Source organism: Bipolaris oryzae (assembly GCF_000523455.1).
Source record: "Bipolaris oryzae ATCC 44560 unplaced genomic scaffold scaffold_237, whole genome shotgun sequence".
NCBI classification, from domain to species: Eukaryota; Fungi; Ascomycota; class Dothideomycetes; order Pleosporales; family Pleosporaceae; genus Bipolaris; species Bipolaris oryzae.
Genome location: NW_006911513.1, coordinates 1 through 13581, shown reverse-complemented (window position 1 = coordinate 13581; position 13581 = coordinate 1). Strand labels below are relative to the sequence as shown.

The window sequence follows — 13581 nt, the reverse complement described above, 5'->3', positions numbered from 1 at the left end:
TGGAGGGTGGCAGCGAGTGTTGAGGAGAGGGCCGGCGCTTCGACTCTACTCCATATGTATTAGAGCAGCATCGAAGTTGGCCTCAATGCGGTGCAATGCCGCCCGTCAAGGGGCGGGAGATTCGCTGCTTCATGCGCTTGGCAGGCACACACCCATCCACATCCACATCCACATCCCCACTACCGCCCAGCCCGTCTCGGTCCTGGGCTTCGGATTCACATTCGCTGGCCGGCCCGTTTTCTTTTGACTCAACTATGGCCGCCACCTGCTCTCCTGCCCGAATGCGCCCCCCTCATCCTCGCGCGCTTGCTGCTGGCTGTTGCGGCTGCGACTCCGACGACGCGTCATTCTCTTAACGCCAAAGCTGACCATCATGAGCGCACGACCAACTTACTCGCAGGCTCAGATAGCCCGTTATTTCGATCGGCTCAAGCTACCGCAGGAACAGCGCCGGTATAGCGTGGCCGGCCTTCCCGACGCCGACGTCTTGAACTACCTGACGCTGCTCCAGAAGCTGCATCTTGCAGAGATTCCCTTTGAGAACTTTGCGCTGCACTACTCAACCCACCACTCAGTGTCCGTGCACCCCGAGCAGCTATTCAACAAGATCATCGGTGACGACAATGGCCGAGGTGGCTACTGCATGGAAAACAACTGTCTTTTCGGCACCCTGCTGACCTCGCTCGGATTCACTCTCTACTCGGGCGCCGGTCGCGTCTTCGAGGGCACTAGCTCGGGGGGTTGGATGCACTACATCAATTTTGTCACCATTGGCGATACCAAGTATCATGTTGACGTTGGCTTTGGCGGCGATGGTCCGATTGCGCCCATGCCTCTGGATCCCAAAGGTATTGTGCAGAAGCACATTCAGCCTGGATCCGCTCGCCTCCAATGGCGTAACATCCCTGGTAACGTGGATCCCAACCAGCGTGCCTGGGTCTACGAGTACCGGAGAAGCGACGACAGCGACTGGGAAATGAAGTACGCCTATTCCGAGCTCGAGTTCCAGGCGCAGGACTATGTTGCCATGAACTACTGGACCAGCACTAGCCGGCACATCTTTTTCACAACCAAGATTTTAGCACTCAGGAATATTCTTGAAGACGGCGAATTGATAGGCAAGATGAGTATGGTAGCCGCTACGATGAAGTGGAACATACGTGGGAAGAAGACTAAGGAAATCGAGTTCAAGAGCGAAGCAGAGAGGGTCGAGGGGTTGGACAAGTACTTTGGCATCAAGCTCACGCAAGCAGAGCGCGACGGCATTGCTGGTCTGCCTTCCGAGATTAAATAGTAAAGAATTGATTGCTTAACATCTACCGGGTCCAGGTCCGTGTCGCTCGACATAGTGCGTCGTGAGTGTGCTAGACAAGTACATGGGCCTAGAGGAATCGTTGCTCGCACTGGGGCGTGGTTAGCATCAACCTGACTGTATGTCGTCTGGTCTCGGTACGTACTCTCCACGGGTTGTTGAGTTCGAAGCCGGCGGGGGCGACGGGCTTGTCTGTCTGGCCACGCATGAAACCCGTCAGTCGGCGGTCGCGTTCCATCACTGGCGTCTTGTGAGTGCATGTATGGGATGAGGTCATGGGGGAGTGGAGTGGTACTTTGCTGTAGCCATGTTAGCAGCCGCTCGATGCGCCTTCAGCGCTCACAGTCCACAACTCACCCTGTCCCATGCATCGATACCCCGTCGCTTCCGCTTTCCTCCGTTCTGAATCTCCTGGAGCTTTCCGACCGACACTGCGCTGAAGGCGAAGAACTGCAGCCCGGTTAGTCATCTCCCCCGCCCGCCGCAGCCCGGCGCCATTGACTCACGCCAGTCATGATAGCATAGGGTAGCAGAGCCTCGAATGGGACACCCATGGTTGCGGTTGTGTATATGCAGTCGCAGTGGTGCTGTGGGGGTGGTGGTGGTTGTCAATGTCGTCGTCGTCGACTGCGAAGCTAGAGCAGAGGTGCCGGCGTCGTCAACTGAGGATGCGGCCGTGCGTGTCTTGGCCTCCCCGACCTACGGGCAGAGAGAGAGCCACTTCAGACGACCAGAACGCTCCGCCCACGCGGTTTCCAGACGAGCTACAATTATTGCCAGTGTCGCGCCGACTCCCACTTTCATACGAACCACGGATCCCGATATCTTGACCTCGCCTCTCCGCGGAACAATTGCGCCCGCTGCCACTGCCCTCCTCCGCCTTCCCCACAGCACCCAACAACGCGACCACGAACCCGCCACATCTCACTGCAATCACTGGCTGCCGGCGGGATTCCTGCCACGTCTGCTTCTATCCAAAGAAACGCGGTTGGGCGTCTCCCCAGCCCGCAACAACGCGCTGCAGTACAGACACGACGCGTTCACCAACCGCCGCTCCCACTAGCCTCCGGGGCTGCCATCACCCACCCATCCCATGTGTTAAGGCTCACACGACCCTCGGACTGCGACACTGGCGTTTCTAGCCTCAAAGGTGGCCTCTGCCGTCAACCTGGCCATGGCGGAGCTCATGGGTCAGACCGCGAGCAACACCGATCTGGACGACCTGGATGCCGATGGCGAATATGAGATGGATGATGTCGAGTACGCGCAGCCTCCTGCTGCCCAGCCCGCTCCCGACACCCACGGTCATACAACCGACGCAGAAGGCTCAGATGTGGACGCCGAGGGCGAAGAGGTCGACGACGACGAAGACGATGCTGAGCCAGTGGGCGATGTCAAGATAGCGCGTCGGGCGTCCGTTTCTGACGAGGAAGACGACTACGATGCCGAAGATGCCGCAAAAGAATCCTCGGATGCCAAGTCCAGCGACAGCGAAGACTCAACAAACGCCGACTCTGAAGAAGAAAACCAATGGCAGGGGAGCGAAGACGGCGACGAAGACGAGCTCGTCAAGTCGTCCAACCCCAATGTGTGCATGTCAGTATTGCTCTGGGCAATTCCAAGCCCGATGGTGTAGACTGACTCGCACCAGATACTGCAAACAAGACGAGGACAACGACCCCAGCCCAGACTTTGAAGAATATCTCTCCTGTGCCGTATGTGGAGACAATGGTGAGTGGTCCACTGCAATTGTTTGGCCTTGGCTTCGGTAGCTGACATGTTGTCCCTGCAGCACATCGGCAATGCGCTCATGGCGCTAACACGCTTAGTCCCGATGACGGTATGCTCTCTTGTTACGCCCAATCCGGCTCCGCTAACAAATGCTAGATGCAAAGCGTTGGCGATGCGACCACTGCCTCGACAATTTCCCAACAGAGGAAGAGGAGGAGGCCCAGCCCCAACAGCCTGCAGCTCGTCGTAGGCATTCTTCCAACAAGCTTACCAAGGAATTGCTCCCTTCACTGCGTGGTGTTGACCCAGCAGGCCATTCTATTTTCAAGGACTTGATCCTTCCGGATGAGCAACCAGATGGCCTCCGTTCGCTGCGGAAGCGCAAGACTTCGCATGGAGATGAGGCATCAACACCTATGCCGTCACGGCAAACGAGGAAAAAGAGAAGACCATCCGAGGCCACTCACTCGGATGCTGCCCCATCAATACCTGCAAACTCACCCAGACCACCGTCAAGAAGCGTGCGGAGTGCTCGTAGTGCCATGGGTGATGGTCATGAAAGTGGGGGCGATGGAGAGCATACTGGATCAGACCGGGAAACCACTCGTTTACGACCAGCACGAGCACGGCGTGGACAACCAAAAAGAACCGACAAGAGGCCACTCGCGTGGATCGAAGAAGCGCAGGGTCTCAGCTTGATTATTGCCTTCCATCTCAACAACGAAAAGGTCCAAAAGATTGTGACTTCGAAACCAAAGAAAAAGATCCCACTTACCATTGAGCAAGAACGACAAGAGAGGCGGCGTGAGAGAGATCGAGAACGTCGCGAGAGAAATCGCCGCGCTGCACAGGCGGCACGAGAATCACCAGAGGCCCCACACTACCCATCTATACATCTCCAATACCCCACGCCTTTTGCAGGTTTCATGGACAAGGAGACCGATGAGTCCAAGAGCAAGCCCTACGGTGGAGTGCTTTCCGAAGCTGATGCGGATACTTCCAAAACATACCCTACGCAAGCCGACCGGAAGCGCTTCGATGACGCTCGGATCAAGGCTGAGGAAGACTGGAAAGCCAAGCAGGCAGCTCTTTACCCACCTGAGCCAATACGGTCACACAAGCAAGCAGCTACTGCAAGCAAAATCAAGTGTGTTAATTTTGGCGGATGGGAGATCGACACTTGGCATGCTGCTCCCTACCCGGAGGAGTATAGCAAGAACAGGGTGCTTTACATTTGCGAGTTCTGTCTCAAGTACATGAATTCCGACTATGTCGCGTGGCGGCACAAGGTGCGTGTATCCCTGTTATTATCCTAGCATTACTAACGAACCTAGCTCAAATGCCCAGCAAAACACCCTCCTGGCGATGAGATATACCGCGACGGCAAGTACTCTTTCTTCGAAGTCGACGGCAGAAAGAACCCTGTCTACTGCCAAAACCTCTGCCTGCTTGCTAAACTCTTCCTCGGCTCTAAAACGTTATACTACGACGTTGAGCCATTCCTATTCTATGTCATGACGGAGAACGACCAGTTTGGCTGTCATTTTGTCGGCTACTTTTCCAAAGAAAAACGACCAAGCTCACTCAACAACGTCTCGTGTATCCTTGTACTGCCCATTCACCAGCGCAAAGGTTACGGACAGTATCTGATTGAGTTTTCCTACCTACTCACCCGTGTCGAGCGCAAAACCGGCAGCCCTGAGAAGCCTCTGAGTGACATGGGTCTTGTAAGTTACCGCAAGTACTGGCGGCTTGTGCTATGTGAGGAGCTACTGCAACAGAAACAACCAATTAGTATCTCAGCCATATCCGACCGCACGGGCATGACTGCAGATGACATTATATCCGCACTGGAGGGCTTGCGGGCTCTGGTCCGCGATCCTATCACCAAAAAGTACGCACTACGACTCGACTTGGAGTACTTCAAGTCCTACATTGAAAAGTGCAACGCCGCAAGCAATCCCAAGATTAATCCCGAATGTCTTGTCTGGACTCCGTACGTTATGGGTCGACTTGGTCAGTATGAGGATGGTCCAGCTCTGCAGACAGTCCAACAGCGTGACGAAGGCGAAGAGAAGCCTGCAGCAGAAGAGGGCGTACAGATGGATGTTGCAAAGACAAATGGCAACAACGGTGGAGACACCGAACCCTTCCCACCTGCTCCTGCCCATGCGCTTGCTGCCGAAGATTCTACCAACGGTGGCTCCCCTGCTCCCGGAACACCCCTCGCAAACGGATCTACAATCGCTCTAGCAGGCTCACACATGGAGGAACCTGCCATTCCACCGACCCGCTACGAAATCTTCCCACCCATCCCCGGCCAACCCGCCCAAAAACGGCGTCCAGGTCGCCCATTCGGGTCGCGCCGACGAACTAGCACACCAAATCGCATCCGCAACACCCCCATGACGATCCATACCGCACCCGTTTCGAAAATCCAACTCTCCCCTAGCCGGGGCGCTAAAGCCCAAATGTCGCCCTCAGCCAACGGAGGCGCCCTCACCCCCGGCACCGTATCCCTTCGCCGCACCCGCAGCCGCCTCGGTGAAACCGTTACAAACGGCGATGAAGTCGAGCACGATGCCTCGCGTGGTGGCGGTGCTGTCAAACCCCTCACACCCAACGGCGGCGGGCGCAGCACACGTAGCTCGGCCAGCTCGTCCCGCGCAAGCTTCGATCTCAAGGGAAAAGGGCGCGAGGTACCGATTCATGAGGAAGACGAAGAGGATGAGGATGAGGATGCAGAAGGAGAAGAAGAGGAGGAAATGGAACGGCATGAGGAAGAGGAAGAAGAAGAAGAGGATGTGGATGGCGAGTATGATGAGGACGAGGGGCTGATGGATATTGATGCAGAGGGAGAGGATGATGACGATGTTGTTATGGGGGGTGCGTGATTCCTCTTGTTTTTTCTTCTTTTCTATATCCCCCCGTCATTTCTTCCTACGTGCGAGTGTTTGTCGTCTTTTCTTCTTCCCGTACTTGAGTACCAGGAAGAGACTGGAATGATTCTCTTTTTCTTTTCTGATAGTCCGTTGTTGAGTTGAGCGAGGGGAGAAGGGAACACAGTTTTCCCATTCTTTTTCCCTTCTCTCCTCCCTCCTCTGTCTTTATTTTCTCACTGTGGTTTCACTTGTACCACTATTCTTATTCACCTTGTCTTATTTCATTTTGCTTCTGCGGTTGTTTTTTTGCGTGCCAGCTCGTACGGCATTTGGTTGGAGATGATACCTTGGGAACTTGTCGTTTATGGGAATGATTGGAGTCTTGGAGGGTTTCTTTCTTTGAGCGTGTGAGTGTGTGTGGATAGCGGTGTGTCAGAAATTGTCGATATGGTTTTGCCATTTTGACTATTTTTTGCATAATATCGAAATAACTAGAGAGTTTCTAAACTGGCAGCGTAATCAAAAATTCTGGTGCTTGTATGTTGTTTTGGCTTGGGTTGTGCGAGCGGTGAGAAGTGGTGACGTGGTGATGGATAGTCTCTTCCCCTTTCTTTGCTGACAAAGACAATGTCGGATACGAGGACGTAGTGGGAAGTTGAACTTGGCGTAGTTTGTCCGACTACTCTTCCTCATCTGGCATCAACGCCCCTACTTTCTACCTCGCTGTGGAAATTTCCACCTGAGAGCATACAAGAAAAGGGGAGAGAGAAGATTCACAAGACAATATAGTCCTCATTATGTACATGTACACAATATCACAACAGAACCGACTTTCCTTGTAAATCCTCAAACACCCAAGTACTCCAGCATGACCACCACTCAAACTCTACACACGTCACTATAACCCTTTCAAATGAACAAAGCAAAGAACACATCGTTTGAAAAAAAAAGTAGTTGAATTACATCTAATGCTCCATCATATCCCATCCATCGCACCCAAGATCTCACTCGCGTTCCACGAAAAACAATCCCAATCGCTAATCCCATTTCAGTTTCGCCAGAAAAAAAAATGTGTCATCGAACATGCCACATACTCATGCCCATATCAGTAAACCTTCTCTCATATTCCCACACCCAGTGCCAAAGTTCCCCCCCCCCCCCCCGAAGAAAAAGTCCCCATGATTTTAGTCCTATCCTAGTAACCCCAATCTCCCCACAAGAACCGAAAGTGTGTACTCCATTTTTCCCCGTATCCATCCATCCATCAGGGCAGTTGCTCACGACCCCATGAAAGACGGGTCATACGCTAGATTCCACGTATAATTCGTATCATGTCTAACCGGCGTCTGCAAGCCCTGATTCTGCATGTTCTGCCCTTGCAACCCCTGGGATTGTAGATACGGCGTGTTCACAAACGGACTGACGTTTTGGTAAAAGCCCGACATGAGACTCGAGGGGTTAGCGCTCTCGACGCTATCTTCACGGCGTTTCTTAGCGAGCGGTTGTTGTTGCTGCTGCTGCTGCTGGTCGCTAGTAATGTCGCCGCTGCCGCTGATACTCCGCTTGTTGCTCATCATGCCGCGTGCTTCCTTGCGGAGGCGCAGACGGACACCTTGGTCTGAGAAGGCGCGGGAGAGGTATGTGGATTCTTCTAGACCCTTGAAGTCTTTGGGGAGGACAACGTTGAATTTGTCGGATAAGACGTGACCGAGACAATGGAATGAGCCATATTCTGGGGGATCGATGGCGCCTTGGTAGTGCTCTAGGTCTTTATGTTGTTCGAGGTCGGCGAGGGTGAGGTAGGAGGGTTGGAGTTCGTAGAGGGTGAAGCGGAGGCGGTAGGTGCCTTGGACCTTGATGGAGATGTCTCCAAAGATGAAGAAAGCGCCGTCTTTGTTGTTGACATCTTTGAGGCGGTGGAGCGAGGACACGAGTGTGCCTGCTAGGATGTCGAAGGGTGTGCCTTCGATTGGCTCGTCTTTGTCGTGCTTGTAGAGGGAGACGCTGACGAAGAGGTAGGGGTTTTGTAGGAACTGCTGGCTGGGGTCTATCTCTGAGCTCACTTTGAGTTCGAGCATGGGTGGTGGGTCAAGTGGCTTCCTGAATTTCTCCTTGCCCTTGACAGTGACAAGAGCCTCCTTGGGCTGTTGCCGTACAGACAGGAAGCATGATGATGGACTCAGTGCACCTGCTGTTGTTGTGTTTGTGATGGGAAGCGAGAATATCGGCGACGGTGTGGGGACTTGGGGTTGTTGATATGGAACATAGGCTCGTTGTGATGGATATGATGCTTGCAGTGAGTAATTATAAGAGAACGCCATTGTCGTGGCGGCGCAGTCGTGGACGTGGTTCTAGAACAGGCTTCGTCTATGGTTGTGTCGGTGGCAGTTGCAATGGTAGTGGTAGTGGTAGTAATGGGGTTTGTTGTGGTAGTGGTCAAGGTAGTGGCAAGTCTTCGTGGGTGTGGTTGTCGAAGTGCTGTGGTTGTGGCTATGAAGCTGGTGTGTAAGTGTTCTATGGTAGTGCAGCCGACCTGGGCTGTGGTTGAAGGCAATGGCGACCTATATAGTGCCCCAGAATATTGAGAACAGACGAATGTGATGATGTATCGATATGCGGTAGCGAACGTTGAGGTGATGATCCAAGAGGTCGGGCCAATTGAACAAAGGGCAGTGCAAGGTCGACGAGCCGACTGGCAATGGTAAACGTGGTATGAGTCGTAAAGGGACGGTTCGCATGAGCGCTACGCCTATCAGAGCCCTCTGTTTGTAGGGCAGAGGTGCGGAATGGTGGTCCCTGACCTGGAAAGTCCAGTCGAAGAGAGGTAAAGTGCCGTTGCCCAGTGTGATGATTTGTGCACTGCCGATTCTGAATTTGGGGTGCACCACTGGGGAGCCTCGTTATGGTAACGGTTTGGGCGGCAGTGGGGACGTTGGTCGGCCTGTTCAGTGGGACCCAACTAGAGGCCCGCTGGCGCCTGCGAGGGATGACTCCACACCCAACGGTAATATCCAAGTCGGAAATGGCGCAGCTTTTAGGAGCAGCAGTAGCAGTGCAAGCAGTAATAGTAGTAGTAGTAGTAATAGTAGTAGTAGCAGCAGCAGCTGTCTGTGTCGCGCCTGTGATGATGAGGATTCGCAGTCTGCACTCCTTCATGTATCGTAATGACAACAACTTTTTCCACGATACATAGCACTTGGGTACAAGTACAAGGTGAAAGTGGTAGCAGGTAAAAGCTACTCAAAGGGGATAAGAGGCAAAGGGTCCTCTTGTGGTGGTAGCGAACCGTGGTAGAGAGGTAATTGGTGTAATTCCGATTGTAGCCACGGACACGTCCGCTTTCCAACGGCGTCGAAGGGGGGGGGGGGGGAATAGGGCTATGCTGGTGGACCAAGTCAGAAACAATGGCGAGCCGCGGAGAAGGTGTTTGGGCAGCGTGGGATGAGTTGTAAAGGTGAGCAGTGGAAGACTGAAATACACACAGCTCTGAGAAGAGTGAGGTCTGATAGCTCGAGAAGAAGCAACGTACAAAGGTAGTGCATGCAGTAGGAGAGCTGGCAAGCGTACTTTGAAGCGTCCGTCAGAATCGGGGCTCCTCTACAGACGTCGTACGGGTCCGTGGCGGCTTTGCTAATGATTCGCTACGCAGGCTCTAGTCTCTGGGAGCAACTTGTGCCGAGCGCGGCCGATCAAGGTTGTAGGGTCCTTGACTAACGTGCGTGCTAAGGGAATGAACGAAGGCGGCGTGGATCATGCGAACAAGCTCTAGTGTAGCCAATGGCAAGAGCGTCTGGGGGTATTACTTCTTTTGTAGCCACGGTTACATCCAAGGCTAGTATCTTTCGCTTGTTGACCAAGTGTCGGTGGATCCCGCTGCTGCTGCCCGTGAGAAACCCCTGAAAGTAGTGATGATGTGTTGGATGAGGTGCTGGACCGTCTTGGAACAGGCCGGTTGGACGGTACAATGGAAAACGAATGTGCTCTGGGCAATGACGGAGTGGGAGCATGCAACAACGACGACGACGAGGGCGACGACGAGGGAGGGCTGGCCAGGTGGTATGCGCATGTGCAAGCGTGCGAATAACGGTTGGACAGAAACAAAACGAGCGACTCGGTGGACTGGGGCAGGGGCAACAACTGTCTTGGGAGGGCAGCAGCAGCGCTGGACGTCGAGAAGCACTTTTGAATAAAGTCGCAGACTCAGCAGGTGTTGTTTTGCAGCTTGGTTGCAGCACCAGCCCGTCTGTGCTATCAGTTCGGAGCGAGGGTGTTCCATGCAGGCGAGCGATGAAAGACTAGGACAGCACAGACGGCGCAGCGGCAGGACCTGAGTAGCAAGGAAGGCCTGGCAGTGCTTGGATCCAACGGTCATCCCAGGTTTGGGCAAGGCAGGGCACTGTCGACGGATATTGAACGAGGGCCCCGGTTGCGTGCGGCGGGAGAGCCCCACGCTCGTAAGCTGGTAAACACCCAGAGCAGGAACACGGGATTTAGCCATGTGGAACACTTTAATTGACGAGGCTACGTATAAACTCCCGTCGACGCCCAATATATCGCCATGTGGCCGTCAGCCAGGCCGTCATGGGCGGCAGTTGGAGACGACACGACACGACACGAGCGAGGCCAACAATGAGTGCGGCCGGGCGAGTACACGACGAGTGCTGAACACGTCCCCAGGCACATGGCGGCCAGCACGTCGACAAGGCCGACGAGGGCCTGATGGCAGCTCCCGGTACGTGCCTTTTACTCTGCCTCGAGGCTCCCAGAGTGGCAGACGGGGTCGAGGCTGGTACATGGCGACACAATGATGATGGCGTCTCACAGCACATGACGGCACACAGGCACATGGACACATGGCGACATGGTACGCGGGAGCAGACTACCTGTCGTCAATCAAAGGGGACCGGGAACGCACAGAGAGCAGTGCAGCAGCCGTGGGTATTGAGCGGCTTCGGCGCATGGGCAGCGAAAAGGCCCAGGAACGAGGCACGGCGGGTGCAGCCAACGAGCTCAGTGGAAGAAGAAAAGAAAAACACAGCAGTGGGAAGCTGGAGGCTAGGCGGGGGGGGGAGCAGAAGAGTTGTCTCGATGAGCAGCAGGACGACGAGGACGAGGAGCATGCACATGTGGGGAGGGATGATCGCCATGGAGTATCGCGGTGGCTGGCATGGTGGCAGGGATGGGGGGTGATGTGCAAGCGAGAGACTGCCAGTCGCGCCGTTCGAGTGGCCCAAGGAAATTCTACGACGTTGCACTGTGTGGCCCGCACCCCCGTTCACCATCCCTTTAGCCACCACGCCGGCCAGCAAATGAGCCTGCTAGCTCGGCAGCCTTCCTCTCTGACAGCAGCACTAGATGTCGCCATGGCCCTAGGCGCCCTCTGCCCGGGAACTGCATCGCAATCGCCATGGCCGCGCCTGATCGCCCATGGCCGTGCCGGGCCTGGTACCAGTCCATGTCCGCCATGCTCGCCCCTCGCCCCCAGTGCCTGGACTGCCCGCCGCCTGTGCTCACGTGCTTGGCGCCTTCACCCTCCGTGCGCTCCCTGGCCGCCCCCCGGGCAGTTCCCGCCTAGCACATGACCGCCCCGCGCCATTGCCGCTCTCCATATGTCGCCAATATTATCCCAACACCCGCCTTGTATGCGCTTAATTTACTTTTTCGCCTGCTATTAACCCATATCCACCGCTGCACAATACCGACAAGTCTCCACCGACCGCCCGCCGCCCATGACGCCCACCAATTCGTACAATGCTCGTGTACTGGCCATTTGACCATGACAAAACATGCCCTCCACAATGGCACACGTTTACAGCAGGGATCGCACAGATGGATAGTTGTCCCGCTTTGGCCCCCATGTACACATCCATCTGGTCCCACAATCCGTCACTGACGCCCATATTCCCCTCGTCAGGCCAGAAACTTTACTCCACTCCAAAAAACCAATCTGGACCGGCTTTGCCTTTGGCTTCTCGAGCTCGCTTTGACAAACCTGCTGGCCACCCCCTCCCTTTGAACCAATGTGGGTCACTGAATGGGTGTAGCTTGCACTTGTATGCTGTGCTTGCCACAGAGGAGCCTTGGAAGTCCTCTCTTCCCCTGCGTCCCATCTGCTCGCATACTAGTAGTGCTCGGCCCTCACACGGAAACCGGTGACTCCAGCTCGAAACATGCCGACCGTGTGCAGAACTTGGACTTGGACTATGCCGTAGACAGCAAATGTGCCTCATGCATCCACGCTTATGCCGCCCTCGTAACTGCCGCACTGTCCGGAGAGATGAGAAATCAAAACGAGCATTTTTGCACTAGCAACCACAGCAGCACCGCGTGATGAACATGCTGCGCTGTTTACTGCACCTACACTTGTCGTGCATCTGAGCTAACAGGTCAGTGACATCAATCGACCTCACTGGCTCCGTATCATGTGTACAGACTCTGCACCAGACGCATGAATCGACCTCAAGTTTGCGGTCAAACATGTACCTCCAAGTACTTTTTCCAACACTACCAAGAGAATGTAGGGGGGGAAGTGTCTATCTTGATGTGAAACCCGACAATGACTAGTCGTGCCACAGACTCGTACTACTCCCTCTGCCTGGCAAAGACGGCGCTCATAGCCTCATGCACCTGACTGAGGCTTGGCAAGATAACATTCGACATGTAGGTACGTACTGGGGCCTACTCGGCACATCATTCGTGCAGTGCCCAAATTTGTGGGCTGCACCGGACTCGGGACAGGCTCCCACGACGTAATCACAGCCCACAATGTTTCAGCTCGCCCGTTGTCCATAGACTACTGTCACATCCATTTCCTTGTGGCAAGAGGGTACCGCGTGACAAGTACTATCAGGCAGTCCTGTCTACGCCTCCTCACATCCTGCTCTAGATCCAGCTCATCGGCCGATGCAAGGCCTTCTCGACTCGCTGTGGGTCATGCAACGGGGCCAAGAAGCTTTGGTAAACGAAGGTAGAGTAGGTGTACACGCACATTGTCACTGGTTCCACACCAAAATACCCATGATCCCGGGAACAAAGAAGATGATGCAGCAGGCGGTCTCAACACCGGCCCTTAGACTCTACTACTCGATTGGCTCTGAAGGTTTTCCGGAGATACCGCAGGCCCAGTTTCCTCGGAGCTGCCTACGCTAGCTGGGCTAGACGGGGGGAGGGGTGCTGGGCTGAAGTTAAGGGAAGAAAATCTGAACTGATGGACTCTATGTACACGGAGACGCCGCCAAGTAAGCTGATAAGTAGACTGCATTGCATAAGCTCACGTCGAGTCACGATCATGAGACTGTACAGAAAAAGGAGGCAAATACGAAAGACAGTCTCAGTTGCTCTGCACAGATGCGTAAAAATGACTCGAATGGCTAGCTGTCGTCATCTTGCCCTCTGCCCCAAGCACCAGCAAAGACTCGACATGCGATTGGCCACTACCACCCCCAACTCGATACGTCTCTACCACGGGTCAGGCTTCCAACGGCGTCGATTTGGGCCCGGCGTTGAAGGTCCAAGAGTCGGGCTCCGCCGCGGGTGGGTGTGTGTGGCTTGCACACCCTTTTCTACTCACTCTCTCACTTGCCGCTGATCAACCATTCTTCTTTATTGCACGTGCGGCGGTACAGCCACACTTGCTTGTGGAATCCACCATTGGCG

General features: G+C 54.6%; 7 protein-coding genes across 7 annotated transcripts; 4 read left to right on the top strand and 3 right to left on the bottom strand.

The window, feature by feature from the left end:
- Positions 1–373: 373 nt before the first annotated feature.
- COCMIDRAFT_41128 (uncharacterized protein) lies at positions 374–1294 on the top strand (the record flags this gene model as incomplete). The annotated part of the gene is made up of 1 exon (XM_007694728.1): positions 374–1294. The coding sequence occupies one exon, from the start codon at positions 374–376 to the stop codon at positions 1292–1294; it is 921 nt and encodes a 306-aa protein (XP_007692918.1).
- An 88-nt stretch (positions 1295–1382) lies between these two features.
- Positions 1383–1866, bottom strand: COCMIDRAFT_108487 (uncharacterized protein; the record flags this gene model as incomplete). Its single annotated transcript, XM_007694727.1, has 4 exons — positions 1383–1403; positions 1458–1552; positions 1666–1762; positions 1819–1866. The coding sequence occupies 4 exons, from the start codon at positions 1864–1866 to the stop codon at positions 1383–1385; spliced, it is 261 nt and encodes an 86-aa protein (XP_007692917.1).
- Positions 1867–2486: 620 nt separating this feature from the next.
- Positions 2487–5937, top strand: COCMIDRAFT_108496 (uncharacterized protein; the record flags this gene model as incomplete). Its single annotated transcript, XM_007694726.1, has 5 exons — positions 2487–2908; positions 2964–3043; positions 3105–3164; positions 3200–4332; positions 4378–5937. 5 exons carry the CDS (start codon positions 2487–2489, stop codon positions 5935–5937), a joined length of 3255 nt encoding a protein of 1084 aa, XP_007692916.1.
- A 1547-nt stretch (positions 5938–7484) lies between these two features.
- COCMIDRAFT_67935 (uncharacterized protein) lies at positions 7485–8168 on the bottom strand (the record flags this gene model as incomplete). Its single annotated transcript, XM_007694725.1, has 1 exon — positions 7485–8168. A coding segment is annotated over one exon (684 nt), but the record flags the coding sequence as incomplete, so codon positions are not given.
- Positions 8169–8772: 604 nt separating this feature from the next.
- Positions 8773–9090, top strand: COCMIDRAFT_108505 (uncharacterized protein; the record flags this gene model as incomplete). The annotated part of the gene is made up of 1 exon (XM_007694724.1): positions 8773–9090. The coding sequence occupies one exon, from the start codon at positions 8773–8775 to the stop codon at positions 9088–9090; it is 318 nt and encodes a 105-aa protein (XP_007692914.1).
- A 557-nt stretch (positions 9091–9647) lies between these two features.
- Positions 9648–10423, bottom strand: COCMIDRAFT_41124 (uncharacterized protein; the record flags this gene model as incomplete). Its single annotated transcript, XM_007694723.1, has 2 exons — positions 9648–9853; positions 10030–10423. 2 exons carry the CDS (start codon positions 10421–10423, stop codon positions 9648–9650), a joined length of 600 nt encoding a protein of 199 aa, XP_007692913.1.
- An 83-nt stretch (positions 10424–10506) lies between these two features.
- COCMIDRAFT_30518 (uncharacterized protein) lies at positions 10507–11507 on the top strand (the record flags this gene model as incomplete). Its single annotated transcript, XM_007694722.1, has 3 exons — positions 10507–10572; positions 10603–10657; positions 10750–11507. The coding sequence occupies 3 exons, from the start codon at positions 10507–10509 to the stop codon at positions 11505–11507; spliced, it is 879 nt and encodes a 292-aa protein (XP_007692912.1).
- Between the last annotated feature and the right edge of the window lie 2074 nt (positions 11508–13581).